Raw genomic sequence first — 22810 nt, 5'->3', positions numbered from 1 at the left:
TCTTTCATCTAATTAGCGCTTCCATGATCCCTTTTTCTGCTTCAAAGAGCTTCACCTTCTTGAACCCATTCTCTCTCATTATTTCCACCACCTTATCAGCCGACAACTGGTGGCTGGTCATGGTACCCCAGTTGATTCCCACGCCGATAATTGAATTGGGATCAGAACCAGTTACAATTGCTATGAATGATGTCAAGATACAGAGTATGACTGTGATGATCGATTGACATGGTTTTAACAGAATTGTGATCATAAGATGAAAAGGGGAACTCCTTTCCTCCTCTTCAGCCTCGTTGACCCTGTAGATGCTCCCCTCGCCATCACGACGGCCGACCACATACTTCGCCGATTGCCTTCACTTCCTTCCTACGTCTTTTATCGATCTTGCTGCTTTCGATTCTTTGTTTTCTCCGATCCCGTCAAGTGACGCCTTTGAGGTGTTGATTGTATGCCGTAGGAAATTAGGGCAACCAAATAGAGAGGCAAGAGTAATTATAGGGGTTTACAAAATTAGGGTAATGTTTATTTACCTTAATACCCTTTTTAATTTTCTTTATTTTAAAAATTAAAATTTAAGTGTATTAATAATTAAAAAAATAACAATTAATTATAGCCACACATCTTAAAAATTAGATGGTCCAGATCTGTTCTCGCGTTCTCAACCGTGTTCTCATTTGATACTACTCATATATATATATATATATATATATATATATATATATATATATATATATATATATATATATATATATATATATATATATATATATATATATATATATATATATATATATATATATATATATATATATAATGGACCATATGATCACAAATAATATTAATAGTTTACACAACACTAATCAGCAAAATTTCTCAAACTTGATGAGCATTGCCAATTATTTTTATTTATGAAATAAGAAATAACAATATTCGGTCACTTTCACGAATTTAAATCTAATTATACACATCACACAATGATTAATGTGGCGAAAGAGCACCATAACTTCGCCACAGAGGAGCCGGTGCCGGCGACGGAGTAGCCCATTGAACGTTGGACGCCTCCAACTGATCATTACCAGAAAACTCTTTGGAGCAAGGTATATATGTGAGAGATTTTTTATCAGGGCAAGAAGGAAGATTCGAAAAGAAACGAGCACAATCTGTCGGTGATCTTTGATTCGGAAGATCCAAAATGCAGTTCATCTTCACATCAAGAACACCTTTCTTGATCAGTTCCCGACACTTGGGCCCAACCTGAGTGAAATAATTATACGATACAGTGAAATTCGATAAGTTCGGAAGATTGCACACCGCCTCCGGCACCTCGTTGTAGAACTTATTGTGAGCCAAGTTCAGAAGCTCCATTTTCTCTAAGCACTGAAACGAGTGCGGGATTGGGCCTGTTAGATCGTTGAATCCGACGTCGAACACTGTGGATTTCTTCAAAAGTCCGATCTCATACGGCAAACAACCGGTTAGCGTGTTGTTCAAGAAAAGAACCTCCAGTAGGGTGTTGGCAGCTCGACCAATGCTCTTAGGGATTCCACCAACGAAGTAGTTGTTAGCTAGGGTTAAATAAAGCGCAGTGGTTGAGCCAAGGCATTCTGGGAGTGTTTGCTTGAAATTGTTGTTGTTGATGAATAGCAAGTCGAGGTCGAGAAGGAAGACATCTGGATGTACTACGCCGGAAAAGGTGTTGAACCTGAGGTCGAGGAATACTAACTTCTTGGCACGGAGGACTTGGTAGGGGAAGTTGCCGGAGAATTTGTTGTTACTGAGGTCGAGCTCGTATAAGTAGCGGAGTGTGCCGATATCTTCGGGGATGGAGCCAGTGAAGTTATTGGAATTTGCATGGAAAAATGCGATATCTTTCAAACCGGTTAGGAAATCGGTGAGGGTTAGATTTGGTCCATACAAATTCCTGTTGTTGAAGTTGACGCCGGCGATGCCCCTTAGTTTAACATCCGGTACTGTGTCGCAAATGAACCCTTGGTAATCGCAAATTTTCTTGCCTTTCCATGTTTTCGTCATTCCTGTGGGATCTCTTGTCACTTTGTTTTTGAAGGCTTGGATTACTTTAAAGTCTCTTTGTTGTAGCATGTTGGCGAAACCATCGAAGAAACCACCTGGTGGTGATGGTTTTGGTGGACGTGGTGGTGGTGGTGATGGACTTGGTGACGGAGGAGGTGGTGGTTTCCGTGATGGCGGTTTTGGTGATGGTGGTGGCGGACATGGAGGTGGAGGAGGAGGGGGACAATCTTGATATTCGGGGGCTGGTGGCAATGGAGAGGCACCACCACCACCTATGATTATCTCAAGTGTTTCTCTAGGAGTGACAGCTTCTCCATTGATAGCAATAAGAAGAGTGATGCAAATCGAGAGTGGAATTGCATGAAGGCCGCCCATCTCTGATCCGAGGAAGTTTAGTGATAACGAATTTGTATAAATAATAATAATAGAGTCACGGGCATCATATTGATGTAAACTTGTCTTTTTCCTCTCATTTGTTTCCCAAATGTTTATTTGGGTGAAAATGCCAATTCGCCAGCCACAAAGATAAAGTATTGGTTCAGCTAGCCGATAACCTAACAAACAAACAACACCTTAATTATATTTAAGACACAAATTAATATGGTGTAAGTAGTTTCATCAGTAATATATTAGCTGAAATGGCAACTAGGTTCTATATTAATCAACTAAGTTCTATATAAATCTTAATCTACTCGGTCACACCAGTCAAACAAATTACTGCTTCTGGTTTTCATTTTGCTTGAATTTTCAACAAAATGCTTATCCGCGTCTCCTGCTAAAAAAACACTAGATAATTAATATAGGAATAATAGGATTTATTGTGTTTGTGTTGAAATTGAAGCAATATAAACACGAGCGACTGTTTTGCGGTTTTATCCTAAAATGGAATTCTTCTGGTGTTTATACTCTACATTTGTCCACTTTTTTTTTTTTTTTTTTTTTTTTCAAATATCACAATTTCCCAGTATTGACTTTATTTTCCGGTTACCATTAATTTGACCGGGTTTGTCATGTGGTTGATGACTTGGACATTGGGTGACGTGTTTTGATGTTGCCACATTAGTGGCTTAGCTCGTTAAAATGCATCAACAATATTAACACATAAAATTAGCCTATGCTCATAGGGTATTTGACCTGAGTCCAGTCGAGTATTGTCATGTTCAAAACTCGACTCTAGTAAAAAACTTGAACTCGAAACTCAATTCGAGCTTTAGTTGTAAACTCGGGCTCGAGCTCGATAAAGTAATCGATATTTTCGAGTCCGACTTGACTCGACTCGATTAATTAGTTATTAAAAAATAAAATTACATAAAATTTTAATAGGAATAAGATTAAACTCATGAACTCAAATCAACTTGATTCAAATTATGTAAATTTGAATAATATAAAGGGTAAGTATAAATATGACAGCTCGAATAAGCTTGCGAGCTTCATGAGCCGAGTAATCCAATACTCAAGCTCGACACTATAATATATTCAGGTAGTTAGAGCTTGAGGTCGACTTGATTCAAACCGAGTCGATTTTGAATGTTTTTCGAGTCGGTCCAAAGTATCTCACGAATCGGCTCGACTCGATTCTACCCATACTTGCTCATATTCAAACATGGAACCTCACAAACGTTTACATAATGCCCTAACCATTGGTCCAAGATACATTTTTTTTTGTAAATACATCATTGCTTATTAATGGCGTTTTCAGTACGGAGCGTTAGAGAGCTTCTAACTTATAACTTCTAGCGTTTGACAAAACGCTTCATTTTAAATAGAAATCATTGTTTGACACTACAAGCTTCTAGCGTTTAGTATAAAGAAAACGCTCAAAATCCAAATGCTATGTCACGTAGCGTTTAACTACACGCTATCAACTAGTTTTTTCGAACACACCTTAAATATGTTATGTAGTAATTTGTTAAAATTAAAACAAATTATAGAAAGAGACTTACAAATCTCAACCTTAATTTTTTAGTTTGAATGATGGAATATATATCTCTTTTAACAAAAAATAAACCTAAAATTGTCACTTACCCTTTTATTAAACAAACTATTGTACACTATCAATCTTTTCCGATCTCTATTTCTTTTTATTTCCATTTAAAATTTTGTTGCATATTAGAAAATATAGAAATTAATTTTTTCTATTGTATTTGGCAACAACATCAATTATTAATTAATTTCAAACTTCAAATCCCCTAATATTAAACAATATCTTTATTTGTTTAGATATTTTCTAACATTAATATATCAAATATACTTGAACAAATTACTGAAATAGTCTATGTTGTTTGCAAAAGTTTCACGTTTGGTTTCTATCTTTTCTTTAACTCAGATTGACCATAAGGTATCATTTTTGTTGTGTTTTTTTTATCCCTAATAGACATGAAAAGACAACATTACTCTTTGTATTTTCTTTTTCAATTATTATTCTTATTTATTAACTAAAAGAAAATAAATTAATGTAATATATAAATAAGTGGGCCCAACCACCCCACCCACACCCACTCTATACATACCGAGCTATATTCCCCTCTATTGTCTACCTCCGACAATCCTTGTCAACCACCAAGTTGACATCCGGCAACACCTCCATTCAACCATCCATCGTCTTATCTCTAGTCACCACACCAAAATCAAAGAATTTGAACCAAAAAACCCCTATACAATCATAATCAATATCTATAATCAAGCCAAACCATCCTCCCCGTCAAATCACCACCTGATCCTCAAACACCACTAACTCCATCATCAAACACCATCATCTACTACTACCCTCACCACTCTTTACAAAATCAAAACAAAAAAAGAATAAGAATCAAAATCTATATACAAAACAAAAACCTGAAATCAAAATATATTCCAGAAATCGTTCCTAAAAATCAATCCAAAAATCAAACACAAAGTTTGTTTGTCAATATCTTGATCATGTGGGTTTCAAGAAATCTCCCGATCTATTTATTTTATGGTTTTTGGTGGCATTGTGCAGAAATTAAGGTTACAAAGGAAGAGTCATGGTTTTAGAAGAGGTGGCGGTATTTCTGATGAGATAAAATAGTCGAAAGTAGGTTCCAGTGGTAGGGGATAAGGTGATGATATGGAAAGAAAAGTGAGGATCTGATGATGTGCATAATTATACCTACCGGTTTTAAATTTATAGCATAACAAAACTTAACTAACTAATCCACCTAGGTAGTGTACCTAGTTGGTTTATAGTATAGAAAAGTAAGTCGGTGTCGATTATAGGGAATAGTATTTAGCTAATAAAATAATTACTAAAAATTAATCTAAGAAAAACAACTAAAAGTGGGGTTTTTATATGATTTTGCAAGTTCATATTAACTTAATTAATGAAATAACTAAAAACAAAAGCAAACAAATAACTAAAGATGATTGTAATGAAGAGAATAAAGACACTTCCGTTTAGCTTTGAATCACCCTTTTTTCTATGGTTAGTTTCAAGACATGGATTATGTTTAGGTGGTTACCAATATAAATGTTATTAGAAGTCTTGATACGATCTCCTAATGTTTTCACAAATTTATGAACTACTATTCAATGGTCTTACACAAGTGGACACTAAATTGATTATTAATACTATTCGACTATGAATGATAAATCTAAGATTTATTATCTATGATCTAGACAAATAACCTAAACACAATTGTGATCCAATTATTTTAGCTAGCATAGTTAAAGTAACTATCTCTATTACCTATTCTAGGATTTGGTAAATAACTAGCTCTAGTAATTTAAGAATCATAAACAACTAGGTAAACAAGTTCATGCAATTAAAGTGATCATTCAACTACACAAAACTTGAAGATGTAAGCAACAAAGATTGAAACTATTAACATGCTTGGTTTTGATATATCAAACACAAGCTAAGCAAACTTCATAAATCCATGAAAATTAGAAACTAACACATAGTATTAGGGTTTATCATTACTAAACGAAAGTCTAACGATTTAGCTCATTATTACAGAAAAAACACATTATCACATGGATAACTAAGCTATACATGATTAGATCTATGCAAACCAGATGAATAATGTGAATTCCTTGATCCAATCTCTTGATCTCCAATATTCTTCTTCCTTCCAGGGGTTCTTAGAAGGTTATTTTTTGCTTCCCAACTGCATGTTTCTTTCGTGAATTCATCTCTCTCCATCAAAGTCGATATAATGTTCAGTGTTTTGGCAGTATTACTGTTAGTCTTTTAGAATTTCAGGTATTTATAGATAACAGATTGCATGGGTTAAGCTAAGTCACTCACAGTGGGATTATCTGAGCCTTGGCCAAGTATAAGTGATCTGCAAGGACAATTAGATCTGTGATCTAGTTTTCCAGTGGGAACCTCGAATTATCAGAAGTTGAGTAGTTAGTTGAGGGATAAGTGGACTAGGTTCAACAATAATGATTCAGTATAAGCAGTCTGTCAGGGAGTCAGACCTCCTCGAGACTATAGATTTCAGACAGAGTAGATGTGATCTTGTTGTAAGGTATTCGTTCATCTGCAGATTTTAGGGCCTTGCAAAGGTTGGTCACGGTTACCCTGGGGAAGGCTAGGGTGTGCCAAGGATTGTGGCCATGTTACTTGAGTGGTTTGGCATGTAAGGAATGATAATGAATGATTTCGAGGACGGAATCTAATTTTAGTGGGGGATAGTTGTAACACCCCGTTTATTAAATAAATTAATAAACAAACTAATGAATGAATAATAGCCCGAAAATCAATAATTATATAGCAATGTGTTGGTTTCGTGGGGTTAACTGGCATAATTTAGAAGTTAGGGGGTTAAAGGTGTAAGTTGTGGATTCGTTCTGTAAATATTTATGAAGGTAGAGACTACTTGGTAAATTATTGGGACTTAATTTGAAGAGATTTTGGAGGCTAAGGGGCTGAATGGTAACATATGCACTTCATTTGAGAATAAATTGTAGAGGAGGGGTTGTTTGGTAACTGTTGGACTTAATATGAAAAGAATTATGAGAAAAGGGGTATGAAGAGTAAATTATGGGCTAAGATTGAAAGAAAAAGGGAAGTGAGGGACTAATCTTGTCGTTATGGAATTAAGCGTATGGGGGATCAAGGTATATAACCCGTCACCCCCGGTCCGAAACCCTAACCCTAATGAAAGGCAATATCGCCACCTTATGTCTCCCACCACTGGCCACCACCCACATTCTTAACTTCCGACATCACACCACCCTGATACTCCCATCCTTCCTCCGCTACAGCAACCAAGCCACTGATAAGCGCCACCTCGTCGCTATTGTCGGAGACGTAAGAGAAGCCGGAAAATCTACTGAGATCAACGAGGGAGGTTGTGAATGTCGTTGCTTGAGTTATGAACGACCGGAGGCACACGGTAGACTAGCTGCAACCCATTTCTTCTTCTCCTTCATTATTTCTGGTGTGCATGACATAGGGAACGCCCTTGCTGCCACCAGCGGCCTCAACCGCTGCTTCCGCTAACTTCAACGCTGCTAGCCGCCAAGTCGGTGGTTGAGGGCTACTATTTCGCATCGTCTCTCAAGTGTGTTGATGTGTTGCTGGGCAGAAGATCAAGAGAAACCACCGCCATCACAGTGAGGTGGTGGCTATCATCTCAAATCACCTCCATTACCGATAGGGTTGCTGCCGTCGTCGCCAAACGCCACTAGGTGGGTGGCTGGGTCCATTTTTGCAAACACAAAAAGTGTGTGTGTGTGTGTGTTTTCTGTTGTAGTGTGTGTGTGTGTGTTGTGAGTGATTTTTTTGGCTGGAAAACCGAGAAAAAGCCACCACCACCATAAGGTGGTGGTTGTCACCATGTACCACCGCTCGCCAGCACAAGGGTGGCTATGTGTGTTTGTTTATCTTAGTGTGTGTGTGTGTGTGTGTGTTATTTTGGATTTTGGCATTGTAAATTGTAATTAGTGACTAGTATAATCTAGTAAACTCATGACCACCACCGTAAGGTGGTGGCTACCGCCTCCTGCTGCCACCAGCCATCATGTTGGGTGGCGGTGTGCTTTTGTTTGTGTTTAGACTACTTTTGGAATGCTTGGACATAAATGGACTAGAATCATAACCACCATCGTGAAGTGGCTGCCACCGCCATGAGCCGCCGTTAACCACCACTACCCGAGGTGGTAGTGGGCGGTGCGTGACTTATGAAACCCTAATGGGCCTAATGAGACCCTAATTGATCTAAAGGCTTTGCTTTTGGTCCTAATTAGGTTGTGATTGGGTTGGAAACCCTAATTAGGGTTTAGTAAACCCTAATTTTGGATATATGGGTTTTGGGACTTGTCGGGACCCGCATTTTTGATGACCGGATGGGGATTATGTATTAAGCCCGGCCACACTATATAATTGACCTAGTAGATTGATGGACTTAATGATTTAAGTCCTTAATGGGTTAAGTAAGAAACACTTAACCCTAATCGTCATTTTATGTGAAAAACCTAATTTTACTTGGGCTTTGAATTGGGCCTTTCTATTGGGCTTTGGTAATTGAGTTACTGATGGGTCATCCAAGAACAATCATATGGACTAAGAATACATGGATGGGCTTTAGGGTAAGGCCCATGTGAGGGTTTGGGCCCAATTTGGAAAATTGGGTCATAGATGAGCCATAATTGGGCCTTGAGGATTATAAGAGTTCGGACCATTGGAATGCCAAATGGTTGGACGGGACTAAATGGTTGGGTCTTAGGGTAAGACTTTGTAGTGGTTTGGGCCCAATTTGGAAAATTCGGCCATATGTTGGGCTTTGGTTCATAGTTTGACTTTTGGGCCATGAGCTTGAATAAAGCTAAGATAGGGGTGAAGTAGTCTTTTACCCCAAGCATGGACTTATAGATATGTCTTGGAACCCAATTATTAATTGGGTGTTATTTTGATGTTGACATTTCGGGAATTTGTGATCCAGCAGCTAGAGTTTTGTCCGTGGGACTTCAGCAGTGCGAGATGAGTTACCTTCTAGTAGAAGTTGGTCTAAGGCTCTAAAGCCAGCCCACTACTAGGAGATTATAGTTGAGATGATTGTATTTGTGATAATTGTTTGGTATGCCACTATCTGTTATGTTTTATGTGCTAGTATGCTATATGATGATGTGATTGCGGTAGGTAGGGGACTAGTCCCCGGGTCCAGTTGAAATAAACCGGCAGGGTTGGTCGGGCACACAGATATGCCTGACAGTGTGTTATACTATGCTATCATATGGTAGTGGTAGGGGTGAAATAGTCCCCATAGTCGGTTGAGATAAGCCGGAGGGTAGGTCAGGCACCCTAGAATTGCCTGGCAGTGTAGGTTGGGCACCCCAGAATTTCTTGGCAGGGTAGGTCGGGTACCCCAGAATTGCCCGATGGTAAGTTTGTTATATGGTATGTGGTGTGATGGGGGGAACTCACTAAGCTTCGTGCTTACAGTTTTGGTTTCAGCTACTTCGTTTTCAAAGGAAAGGAGCCAGCGATCGCAGCACATCACACTATGTTCTCCGCACATGAGATCTTTGGGATTACATTCTGATATTATTTTATGATAACATGCTTTGATCATTGACACTTTGGTTTTGACATGAGATGTTTTTATGGATATTTTTATACTGTTGTTTTATAATAACCTAATTAAAAATGAAATTTTTGGTTTTAAATTTTGTGATGTTACAATTACTTTATTATCATATATAGATGTTTACTTTCTTATTAATTTTTCTATGTATATGAGAATTCAGTAATTGTATAAACCAACTTACTCATACTCTTAAGAGAATCAACATGTACAACTATTCTTATAAGAACTAGATAATAATTTTTTTAATAAAATTATTTATACTTTTAGTTTGTAACAAAAAAAATATAGAATGGATTAAAATAACAAATATAGAAAAATATCCATGTGTTTATGCTAAACTACAAATTATGAGGAAATATCGTATGTGATTGCATCAACCAAAGGAGCGTACATTTCCTCATAATCAATTCTAGGCCTTTGGGTAAAACATTATGGAACGAGTTTTGTTTTATATCTCACAACTTTATTTTTATTATATCTTGTAAGCACACATACTCATTTGTGTCCCATTGATTTTACCTTGTTTGGTGTACGGATGTACAACAGGTCTAAAAACTTTTCATTGAGTAAGAGAATTAAGTTATTTATGTTGGGTTTTGAGCATTCTAACACTCCTATGGTGTACATGCAACCCTATAAACCTTGAATCTATGTTTTCTCTATTATACATGCAAATAAGAACTTTCCAAGGCTTTAAATCCTAACTAGCATATTATGAAGTTCTTATACTACAAAGTACTAGTTAGATGACATACCTTTTGATGTAGCTTGATGTCTTCAAGCTTTAAGAGCTTAGCCCCAATAGTGTGGAAGCCTCAAATGGAATCACAAATCACCAAAACACCTTGGAAGACTTTAGAGATTATGGATACTTGGTTCTCTCTAGTGAAATCGGCTAGCCCTTCTTAGTGTACCACCCTAGTGCCAATTTCACCAACCAAGGACATCTTTATATAGTATGGAGACTAGGGTTAAACCCATGACCTTTCATTTCATATGATCCATGGGTTAAACACTCCATGGACTATCCATGGAAGCTTAGCCCAACCTAAATGAACTTGGCCCATTCCATATATATAAGAGTCCATATTTAATTAGTTCCTTTTGATCACTTAATTAATTATAAATTAATTCTTGATCAATACTAATTAAATAATATGATTATATATTAATATATTAGAACTTATAATATATTAATATAAATCATAAATATACTATTCTCAAAAGACTATCCATATAAATTGTGCCGGTGAAGTGCAACCCAAATGGACCATGCCGGGTCGGGTCAAGTACATACCAAATATAGTTATGGACTTAGACATTAATCCCACAGTCTCCCACTTGGATAAGTCTAAAACTATTATTGAGTATGACTTCAAAACCTAACTGGCAATTGTAGCTCTTAAAGCCGCTGTCGAACTCTGATCTTGTCAATGAACTTGTCCATTAGATAAGGGATCATATATTCCTCCATTCTAGATATCATATGGACTGAGACATGGATTATAATCATTCTCTCTGTCCATTTGTTGTTTTCCCGATTTCCGATTCATGACGACTGACTGATTGAACAAATCAAATCAGTCTTGGCTTGGCCAAGCACTCACATGTGTCATCATTAAATCATCGAGGGGCCCACAGATATCGCTTTTATCCCGAAGATAAAAGGAATGGATAAACTTCGAATCATATGGCTTGTTCTACTACTTGTTGAATCATACACAAAAGCACGTTTTATAACACCGAGTTACCGAATGCATTTTCGTGCAATCAATGTATAACCAACTCATAGTAACAACTCATATCTCTAGGTTTGAAGAATATAAGCTATTATCGTCTCATGATCACTCGTGATAAAATCCATGAAGTGATTCCAATGAGCGCGGATTGAATCCAATACTCAGAACTTATGAGCACTCATGAGTGTTGTAGCCCTTTGTCCTACATCTTAGACCTCTACAAGCCAACCCATGACAGTCTTAATTCATATCTACTTCCAACATATGACCGATTGTGGATGGTTTGAATAACTTAGTCATTCCAAAAGAATAACCTAGTTTATTCTGGAAGTCAAAACATGCAAAGTGAAACACAAGAATAAATGAATCAGATATGGTATCAAACCCTATGAATATAAATAAACACTTTTATTTATCACCATATTGATTACTCATTATTCATTGTTTCGGTTTTATCAACTTTATACTTGAATTAAAACACTAGTTGTACCATGCTCCAAGCATGTACACTATGTTTTCTAAACACTAGTCATGCCACACACCAAGTATGCATACTATGTTTGTTTATGATCTTTACTTTGTGAAATAGACCAGTTGAACATAACTTCAATGATCATCTTTTCACAGTCCCAAACCCTTACTGCAAATGCAAGAATTCCAAATTCATGCTATTTACTGAAATCTGTTAGATTCTAAACTTATATACATTGATCCTCTTCTAATGATTATGCACAAATTCACAAAGACTTGGCAACAATCATTATAGAGTATTCCAACGGAGATCAACTCCTTGGAAACATCCTTATTGCATTAAGTTTCCTAATCTTACAGATTGAATACTTTCTAACTTTGAACCATTTCCATATTCCATTTTGACTATCACTTCCGAACAAGAGTTTCCTCTTTTCTAACTATGTCAATATGGTCCTTCTGAAGTCAACATTATACTTCCAACTGTCCTTGAGCAACCAGTCCTTGGTAAACCTTAGATTGTCCTCAACAATTGCTTAATCATTTTAGTCATATCCAATTCTAGACCTTTTCCCTTCTTAATGCCCCAGGCATTTGGAAATTTTTTTAGAGAGGATAAATATAGCACATGTAATCGATCCTATATCCGAAGTATATGGGACACAATTCATGATGTCTCACATAAAGACTAAACCAGTCTTTTGCTAAAATATTTCCATTTCTATTTGCCAAGTTCTCGTAATTCAGATTATGAAAAGGGATGTCGTAATCATAATCGAATTTTAGAACGCAAATAATGGACCCATATATAGAATTTCCTTATGTTGAACCATTCCAACATGAAATTCATATATATTCTTGACTAAATACGATTAAAACCTCGATCTAAGCTTTTAGATTTGAGATGAAGTATAATATCCTCTCCCTTAATTATAGCAAAACAACTTTTTCCCAATTGAGACCTTTTGTTTTTCTATAATTAACATTGCTAACTTGCAACCTTTATCATAATTATCATGCTCCCACTAACATGTTGATTAATAGCACAACACTTATGCTCCCACTAGCTTTGACATGTACCCCGAAATCAAATGGACTTCTAGAAATCAATACTTTATTGACTTTCTTACCAAAGTTCATATTTCTGATACTAGATTACCTTGATAAGACTTTATCAATATCATACACCTCTCTTAGATAGCTCACATGTGTGTCTAAACAATTTCAGAACTATGAAAAGGGATGCCGTAATCATAGTCTAAATTGTTTAGACCTTTTCGCCATTTCTCATAAGTTAATGTTAGTGTGCCGGTTAACCACACACGCTCCACTAACGACTTTGAGAACTGCAAAGATCACAATTGCTATCTACTTAAAATCTACTTAGTGAAAGAGTTTCCTTACCATCATTTTCATGAATCGAAGAGAAACCTTATAACACTTAGATTTTATGGTGTAAGTGTTCCTATCCATGGGAATTTGTCAAAACCATAATCACAGGACTAGGTTGGTGACAAATCCTAACTCATATGGATCGAACTTGTGCAATCTTAACTTCTTGTCACCTGGCAACTCAAGGGCCTACCATTGCTTCCAAGTTGTTGTGCAACCAATTGAGAACTCTAAGAACTCATATGCAGAGTCAACTTTAACTGAAATGGGCATAGAATATGTCAACATGATAGGTTATGAACCTCAATTCGTGTGCTAGTGAAGAGCTTCAGGTTTTATTCTTGATTAGTTCTTGAGGCTTTCAAGACCTTTAAGACTCCCACTGTCCTCTTGACCTATAAGACTCCATTGTCAAACATCCAAGAGATAGTGCGGATTCTAATCAAGACAAACACTTCACACAATTGGCCTTAGTTGGTCTTTGTTTTGTCCAAAACATCACAACTTACCAATTTCAAATGTACAAGAGTAGAAAACTTTTACTCTTACATTTGACAAGTGTTTTAAACCTTCTTTAAGACATGTCACTCAATTACAATCTTGGAGTATGACTCTAAGACTTATATTGGAACGAAATATGACTCATCAACTTGATTTAACCATTCCAACAATTCAAGTTCCTCTTCTTAGTCATAAGAATGCACTAAGATTTCCTTAGAGAACTAATTTTGCTATGGTTTCTTAATCATTAAGATGATCACAAAACTGATACTAAAGTACTCTCCCATCTTTTCAGATTTGAGAAACTTCTTATCTTTCTGCCTAATTTGATTCTTCTTATTCGTTCTGTCATACATTGAAAATTTTCCAATGCTTTAGAATTATACTTAAGCTTGTAAGTATAATCATATTTACTAAGCTTTAGTAAATTATGACGAATAATCTTATCGATCTTTTTTGGTGGACTTGACCAATGCACCAGAATGTGTACTCGATCCCTTAGTCCTCCACTTGACTCTCACATCCATGTGAACAAGTAATTAGTCTTAATTTTCCAATACTTGAAAGTTCTCATTCATCATGCTATACAACTTGCATGATTCCAAGTTCCGGTCCAATTGAAACTTGGGTGATGAGAATCTTTCCTTATTTGGTAAATTTAGACATTACCACAAATGAAAGAATCAATTTCATATTTCCACTCTTGCTATTAATGGAATCATATAAGCAACAATTTTTCCCCAAATGCCATTGTAAGGATATTTTAAAATAAATAAAATCATCATTTTTTTCCTTTTTATTTTAAAAACTTTTCGCAAAAACTTATCCTTACAATCCATATGAAAACTTGTTGTTATCTATTCCTAAGCAATATCTCACAACTCCTAAGAAGTAGCTCAAGAATCCAATCTTCAAACTATGCGATAGAAATCCATCTACGCGATCAGATTCAACATACTCTTTTATTTAAGTTTCTATACTTTTCTTTGATTTTTAAAACATCAACATGTGACATAGTCACATCGTGTATCAAGAATCTCATAATAGAAACTTAGCAGAGTTAGATAGGGAAAGTTTTACCTGAAATAAAGTCAAACTTATTGACTTTACCATCCTTAGGTAAGTTTGATAGTTTCATAACCAAAGCCCCTTCCTTTGGCAATAGAAACATATGGACCCTTAGGTAATAGTACATGGGACTATCTCAGACTTAGCCTTTCTTTTTACCATTTGCTCAACCAAGTTGACTATGGCCAATCCCTTTCCATTGGGAAGAGAATGCATTTCTGGATTTCCTGTGTAACTATTGTCCTTGTCCATAAAGTTTTGGGAAGTTGAACTACTAATCAAATTTGCTTTACTAGTACACTAAATCATTTCTGATTTAGCAGCACCAAGCAAATAGATAAGATCATTAAGGGTCTTGTCATAGTTTATTTCATAGGAGTTCTAAAGGGACTCACTATGTGACTTAAAAAGTGATTGAGCCACCAACTTTCTCAAGACTTTGACACCCAACTCTCCCGGCTTGTCAATATGTGACTACAACTCCAAGATGTGATCACACCTAGACCTTGCCTTGCCAATAGGGCTTGAGTGACCTTGAACTTGTGGGTTAGGGAGAATAATTGGAGGAGGTGGAGGAAGTGAAGTTCCAAGATATTTGGGAAGATCATAGATGTCTGAACTTGACATCTATTAGGAGATATTCAAGATAGTTGATTTAAAGTCCTTAATATAACACCCAATATGAAATATTAAGGCTAGGACCCAACAAACTATTTTATAACTTGGAACAGGGATGCCATAATCCAAGCTATAGAATATTTGAAGGTAGGTGACTGACGATTCACCAATTTCCACCATGAAAAACGAAATAATTAATTAGGTTTTACTTGGATTTGAAATTCCTAGATCTTTGAGATTCATTGAACTGTTCAATGGCATGTTTCAATCTCGAGTGTGCCCTTCAGGTTTCGTGACTGGGATGCCGAGGATCACAAAACAAGGTGTGAAGTAACCATGCAAATTACTTGGTACCCTTAAGTGTTTACCCCTCACTCGATGTGTCGATTAACCACACACGCTCCATCGATACTATGATAAACATTAAGTTACCCTTTGCCTACCTTGTTAAATACGAGTTAGTGTGTCGGTTAACCACACACGCTCCACCAACCGACTTAAACAAAGTGCAAAGTGTAATTTCATGGATTAGCACCTTATTCACATTTTCCTAAGTAACTAAGATTAGGTATTATTAAGAGTTTAGTTAGTTAGTATTTATCATTAATACTTTTAATGAAGGGAGAATTATAGTCCGGTCAAACCCGTTCGGCTAACGACCCTCCACCAGTCAAGCAAGCGGTGGGTGAGAGTGGACACCCATTAAGTTGCCATTTTATAGGCAACAACCTTATACCCACCTTATAGACCGGCTTCGTGAATAAGGCGTACTAGTGGTAAGACTGACTTTACTTTTATACATATATATATTATTAACATATAATATTATAAAGTATAAGGGTTGAATTTTAACTTTTAAAATTCTAAGGGCTAACTTGGAATTAAAGTATTCATAAGTGATAACTTTTTCAAATTTCAAAACTTGAGGGCAAGTTTTGAAACTACTCAAAACTAATTAATTCCATAACTTATGTGTTTAAAGTAGTTTTAATCCAAAAACTCTTCAAGTTCCATAACTTGAGGACAAGTTATGGAAGACTTTAAACTAATAAAAGAATTAACTTTTCTTTATTTTATAACTTATGGAATTAATTAAGTTTACACTTTTTTTTTTATTATTTAATGAAGTGACTCTTGTACTTCCATAACTTGAGGACAAGTTATGGAGTCATAAAACTATTCAATGAGACAAGACTCTTCATTTTTGTAACCTTTGTCACCTTTTATGAGTTTTATGAAACTTAAATGTGACTTTTCATATAACTTGAGGACAAGTTACAAAAACACATTTTAGAATCAACTCTTAGATTAATTTGGATTGAAAACACATAATCAATTAACTTTTCTATTAATCTAAGCAACTCATAAGAATAAGATAATTCAAATCAAACTTTTTCATGTAATTAGTCTAAACCTTAAACTAATACAAAACATGAATCTATTGACATTTATCTTTGAAATTGGATTAGCATGAACATTACCACATCAAAAACAAGTTTATAAGTCCAAAACATCTTAGGGTAATGTTCCTAGTCCATTTCTAGCCAAAAAAGTCGAATTTATGTTGTCTGGGGGTCCAACTCGTCGAGTGCATGAACCAACTCGGCGAGTTGGATGCATTTTGCCTTGGACTCGGTGAGTCTGCTGGGCAAACAACATCAAAACTCGATTTTCCAGCTTCTTTGCAAGTATAACAAGAAAACAAGCCTAGGCTCTAATACCACTGTTGGGTTTTGAGCATTCTAACACTCCTATGGTGTACATGCAACCCTATAAACCTTGAATCTATGTTTTCTCTATTATACATGCAAATAAGAACTTTCCAAGGCTTTAAATCCTAACTAGCATATTATGAAGTTCTTATACTACAAAGTACTAGTTAGATGACATACCTTTTGATGTAGCTTGATGTCTTCAAGCTTTAAGAGCTTAGCCCTAATAGTGTGGAAGCCTCAAATGGAATCACAAATCACCAAAACACCTTGGAAGACTTTAAAGAATATGGATACTTGGTTCTCTCTAGTGAAATCGGCTAGCCCTTCTTAGTGTACCACCCTAGTGCCAATTTCACCAACCAAGGACATCTTTATATAGTATGGAGACTAGGGTTAAACCCATGACCTTTCATTTCATATGATCGATGGGTTAAACACTCCATGGACTATACATGGAAGCTTAGCCCAACCTAAATGAACTTGGCCCATTCCATATATATATAAGAGTCCATATTTAATTAGTTCCTTTTGATCACTTAATTAATTATAAATTAATTCTTGATCGATCAATACTAATCAAATAATATGATTATATATTAATATATTAGAACTTATAATATATTAATATAAATCATAAATATACTATTCTCAAAAGACTATCCATATAAATTGTGTCGGTGAAGTGCAACCCAAATGGACCATGTTGGGTCGGGTCAAGTACATACCAAATATAGTTATGGACTTAGACATTAATCCAACAATTTATTTATTACATTTTTCCATTTTTGGCGAATATTTTCTATTTCTACATTCCTCTATAGATTCAGGTTTAAGATCCTCATTTATTTCCAAAATCGCACACGCAACATGATCTGAAAAATTATTGTTGACTTCTGTCTTATTTCGGCCCCATTTAATTTATGTCATGACATAAATTATTGAGATCTCTTCATTTTCATAATTTTTAGGTACCTCAGTTTCTTTTGTAATGTTATTCGGCTCATCTAGAGCTTCACTAATCTTTTTAATCGATATTATTTTCTCTTTTGGACCATAAATTATATTTGCTCCCTTTCATTTTCGAGGATTTTTATCTTTGGAACCGGATGGTCTTCTGCTCTTCAGCCGTGCCTTACATTTATTTGAAATTGTATTTTTTCCTTGTGGGACAACAATTCTAATTGGAGCATTTACAACTGGTACATGAGACTTTGTTACTCTTTTAAGGCCAGTAAATGCTTTTGACAATTGATTTGCTATATTTTGTAAAAGAATTATCATTTCTACTTGAAGTTTCAATTATTCTACGCATCATAATTGATCCGGGACGGCCCAACCGGTTATGCCAGACTTCTAAGGTGTTATCATACCTTTTATTTTCAGTAACATAGAATTCAATCATTCTAATTCTAATATTTGTATAATATAAATCCAAAGGACAATACGAGTAACTTTTTCAAAAGACTTTTCTTAGCAGATATCTTTTTTGTAATATTGAGGTACTCTTTATTACCATCATTACTTGTTTCAACATGATATCCATTAGACCAGATATCTTTAAAACATAATAAATTTCTTGGTGATTTGGATGAAAATAATGCATCACCAATTGTAATTATTGTCCCTTGTGGTAATACTATATTTGCTCCTCTGGAGCCTTCAATCATTTTTGTCCTACCTGTTATTGTATTAACATTTGATTCTCCAATTGATAAGTAAGAAAATTAATTTTGATTATTAAAAATGATATTCGTTGTTGCTTTGTTTGGAAACATATATCTTCCTCATTTCTCTTGCGAATATCCACACTTCTCTTCAATAAATAAATAAATAAAACACTCAACTTTGAGAAATAAAACCATATTTTATTACTTTGACACGACTATGACATAAAAAATAAGAAATGTGATGGAAAAAAAGTACATATTATTCTTCTATCACAATTCATAGCACTAGTTGTCCCTTCGGGGTAGACAACAAAATTGACAACATCCAAATGTGTCATTTCTAGTTGATCTTCTTGAAAATCATTTTGCATAAAATTGGTTTTGATAATTTTTCTTTAGATTTTATAGAAGCTTGATAAAGATCAACAAAATGATTTGGAGAGCAGCATATACGAGACCAATGACCGGTCATTCCACATCGGTGACAAATATTTTCAACTTTATTTTTTTGCCTTGACCACTTTATCATTAGGATGTGAGTTTTTCTTATTATCCAACTTATGGTGGTTACTTGCAATATTTTTATTGTTGTTATGATGATTATAATGACATCCACGACCTCGGTTAGACACATGGGTATTATGGTTATATGAGGTTGCATTGAATTCAAGGATTGGACTAGAACCAGTCGGGCGCGATTAGTGATTTTTCATCAATAACTCATTGTTTTTTTCAACCACTAGAAAACATGAGATTAATTCCCAATATTTTTTAAAAACCATTCTCAAGATATTTTTTTTGCTACAAGTGAATGTTAGTGGCGTGAAAAGTAGATAAAATTTTCTCTAGCATGTCTTCATCCGTTATAGTTTCACCACATAATTTTAGGTAAGAAATTACATAAAATAACTTGTAAGCATTGTACATGTGAACTATAAAAAAGATACATACCTGAAAAATCACAAGAGCAATAAGGAGTTAGAGCTCTATGGTAGAGTCATGTTGATAACATGTTATAATATATTAAGCTAGGTTAAAAAACAAAGTCGGAAATGAGATTGTAAAGAACTTTATTTCAATACTTGTAGTTAAAAGAACCAAACTTTACAATACATAATACTCACTATTTATACTTTACAAAGATGATGAAATGTGAGGTATGTTATGAATGTTCATCATAGCGGTGCATAACTACACTCATAAAGCTCATAATAATGTTTGTTGTAATGCTCACAAATTATGGAGAGTGATGGGTGAATATGGGGAATCCAATAGTCATTCACTAAATAATAATTCATAACTGATATCAATTGATTAGGAAGCTAAACATATATAAGAAACTAGAAAAGTATTCTATGATCCAAGTTATTAGCCCAATCCTTGAAAAAAATAATACAAAACCCTAGTCTAAAAATTATCACTTCTGGAAAATTCAAAATTACCAAATAAAAAATGTTGGTCGTTGGAATGCTCAACTACGACAGATTTATCACCAGAAACATAAATTATTGACCCCCAAAAAGTGTTCACCACCCATCCCCTCTCCACTCGTGGTCCATCTCTTAACTCTAAAGTCCGTTGAAGTGCAATCTTCAACTCTTACCAGCAAGGTAGCAACCTCTGTCACCAATCTATATCTATAGTGTTTCTCTTTCTCTTTCTTTTAGCAGAATACTTATTAAATGGTTTTAAAGTATATAAAAAATCATGCCCACCGAATCATCTCCAAAAGTAGTTGTATGCATGGAAACTAAATGAAGGTTTGTATCAATTGGATATACTTCAAGTATAATTATCAAAGGACAAACTAACTAAACCAAATAATGAATAGAAAAAGTAAAGAAAACGAATTAATCACAAAGGTGTATTTCACCAAGAAAGGGGTTGTTCTCACAAAGATAGTCACAAAGACATATAGTGGGGTTTCACCCTAATGTTGAATATATACAAAACTATACTAGTATATCCCTTCAATCAAGGGATTTTATCTATTCTATAATAAGAATTGATCCTGATCACCAATATATCGAATCTGCTATTTATTCTATACATATCCATATAATTGCCTAATATACAAAGATTACATTAGATCACTATCTAGACATTGATGCTGATGAGATCTTGAGGCAATGGTGATGACGCTGGTGCAGATGTTGGCGCTAGCACTGGTGGTAAGCATGTAAAGTGTTTGACTCATCAGATCATAAGTTGTGACCTTACAATCTCCCTGTATCTGATGATCTCAAAACTAATCTTCAACGAAGTCATCAAGGTCGTCATTTGAGAAATTCTTAGCTTCAATGAGTGCTCCTCCTGAGATAGTGTATAACTTCCCCTGACACATATACGATACGATTACCCCCTTTATATTCAATACTTTTCCAATGACCTAGCAGTCGGTGTCATCGTTTAGTATCTTTACTGTCGCATCAAGACAATCAATGTACAAGTGTATTGTAAGACTCAACATATATCTGCTCCCCCTTAGATTCAACTCGTCTTTTGATTAGGTATATGTTTATCCACCTTTTTTACATCAACAACATATATGGTACTGGAGGAAGTGATCAGCATATCAGAGTTGCAACTGGTAATCCAGTGAGTTTGTGATGTCTCATGACAGTATGGGTTTAAACTACCATTCGTTGATATAGTATTGCAAGATTTCATCAACATGTGGTTTCATAAGCTGACTCATTAATCCTTTTTATTAAAAGAAAAGAGAAAGAGTGGAATGATGTGTGTAATACATTCTGAAATGTAATGTACCCATCGACAAAGAGTGTCGAAGTTTTATTAGTGTATGGCTAATACAATGAATCATTAACTTCTTAAATAGAAGAATTGTTGGGAAAGATTGGGTAAGTGTGTGTAATACATCATGGACAATAATATACTCATCAGAACAGTTTTTTCAAATTCTCATCAGCGATTGGCTTCATATGCTGAATCATAAAATTCTAATGAAGAATATATGGAGAGAATAGATTGATGGCTGTGATAAGTTGTGGTGTTTTATCTTAACCATCGACACCGATTTTTTAAGCTCTCATCAACATATGGTACATTACGCCGAGTATTAAAGCTTCAAAGAAGAAGGTAAGGGAAATAGGGGTTGGTACGTATGATAGTATATGGTACATAGACTAACCATCGGCACAATGTTTTAAACTTTTATCAATGTGTGGTATATAACAGTGAATTGCCAAATTTTATTGAGTAGAAATTAAGGAGAGAATGGAGTGTTTCAGACACGTTGAGGTGGAATCAACGTGAATCATAAACAATGTTAGGTCATCAACAAGAAGTGGTTCAACTTCTGTATCATAGAGTTGAGTTGCAGTCTAGAACTTTGAAGGTCACAGTCAATTCATTTAATGTTGTATAAGAAAAATAATAAAGGAGATAAATGCATAAGAGATAGTCAACAGAATAGTTAAAAGGGAATATACAACTTTTTCAGAGGCTCTTTATGTAGCTTTTTCAGAAGAATATTAAAAGCATAAAATCTTTTAAGTAGAATCATCAAAGAGAGATATTTTGAAATAAATACTCATTAATCAATTTTATTTCTTCGAGATATCCATCCTTCAATTCTAGCTATAAAAGAAAACACAATAAAGAACAAACACATTAATATAAATTACAAATCACTACAAACCAAGAATGATAAATCCATATATCGTTGAGATGTTGAAAATGGATTCCAAGCTTCATTATCATCAAGAGCAAGAGAGGAGAAAAAACCATTCTTTGTAAGCTATGAGTTAACTGGCTCAAATCCGTATAACCATCATGTTGACAAGAGCATTCGAGGTTTTATCATATTATGAGTCAGTAGATGAGACTAAGACTCATTTTATTGAAGGTTGCTTCCTGTATCCATAACGATGAGTAGAGGAGAGAAAGAGCATTGTCAAAAAGAAGAATACTTGATGCCAATATTCTTCTCAACAACTGGAGCATTTAGAACATTTCAGATGACTTCAGCTGTTTTTAACTCTAGAAGGAAGAGGTGTAGATAAATCGTAGATAGGCTTGAAAGATAGATA

The 22810-nt window shown here is 35.1% G+C and overlaps 1 protein-coding gene across 1 annotated transcript; it reads right to left on the bottom strand.

Annotated features, from left to right (window-relative positions):
- Positions 1-845: 845 nt before the first annotated feature.
- On the bottom strand, positions 846-2441 carry LOC111877386 (uncharacterized protein At4g06744). The gene has a single exon (XM_023873920.3). The coding sequence runs from the start codon at positions 2404-2406 to the stop codon at positions 979-981; it is 1428 nt and encodes a 475-aa protein (XP_023729688.1). The 5' UTR covers positions 2407-2441; the 3' UTR covers positions 846-978.
- Between the last annotated feature and the right edge of the window lie 20369 nt (positions 2442-22810).

Source organism: Lactuca sativa, chromosome 5, assembly GCF_002870075.4.
Source record: "Lactuca sativa cultivar Salinas chromosome 5, Lsat_Salinas_v11, whole genome shotgun sequence".
NCBI lineage: Eukaryota > Viridiplantae > Streptophyta > Magnoliopsida > Asterales > Asteraceae > Lactuca > Lactuca sativa.
The sequence above is the reverse complement of the archived record's forward strand: the minus strand, read 5'-3'. Positions and strand labels throughout refer to the sequence as shown.

Excerpts from the sequence above, each read along its gene's own strand:
- LOC111877386 (XM_023873920.3), bottom strand. The coding sequence starts at position 2,406 with ATGGGCGGCCTTCATGCAATTCCACTCTCGATTTGCATCACTCTTCTT.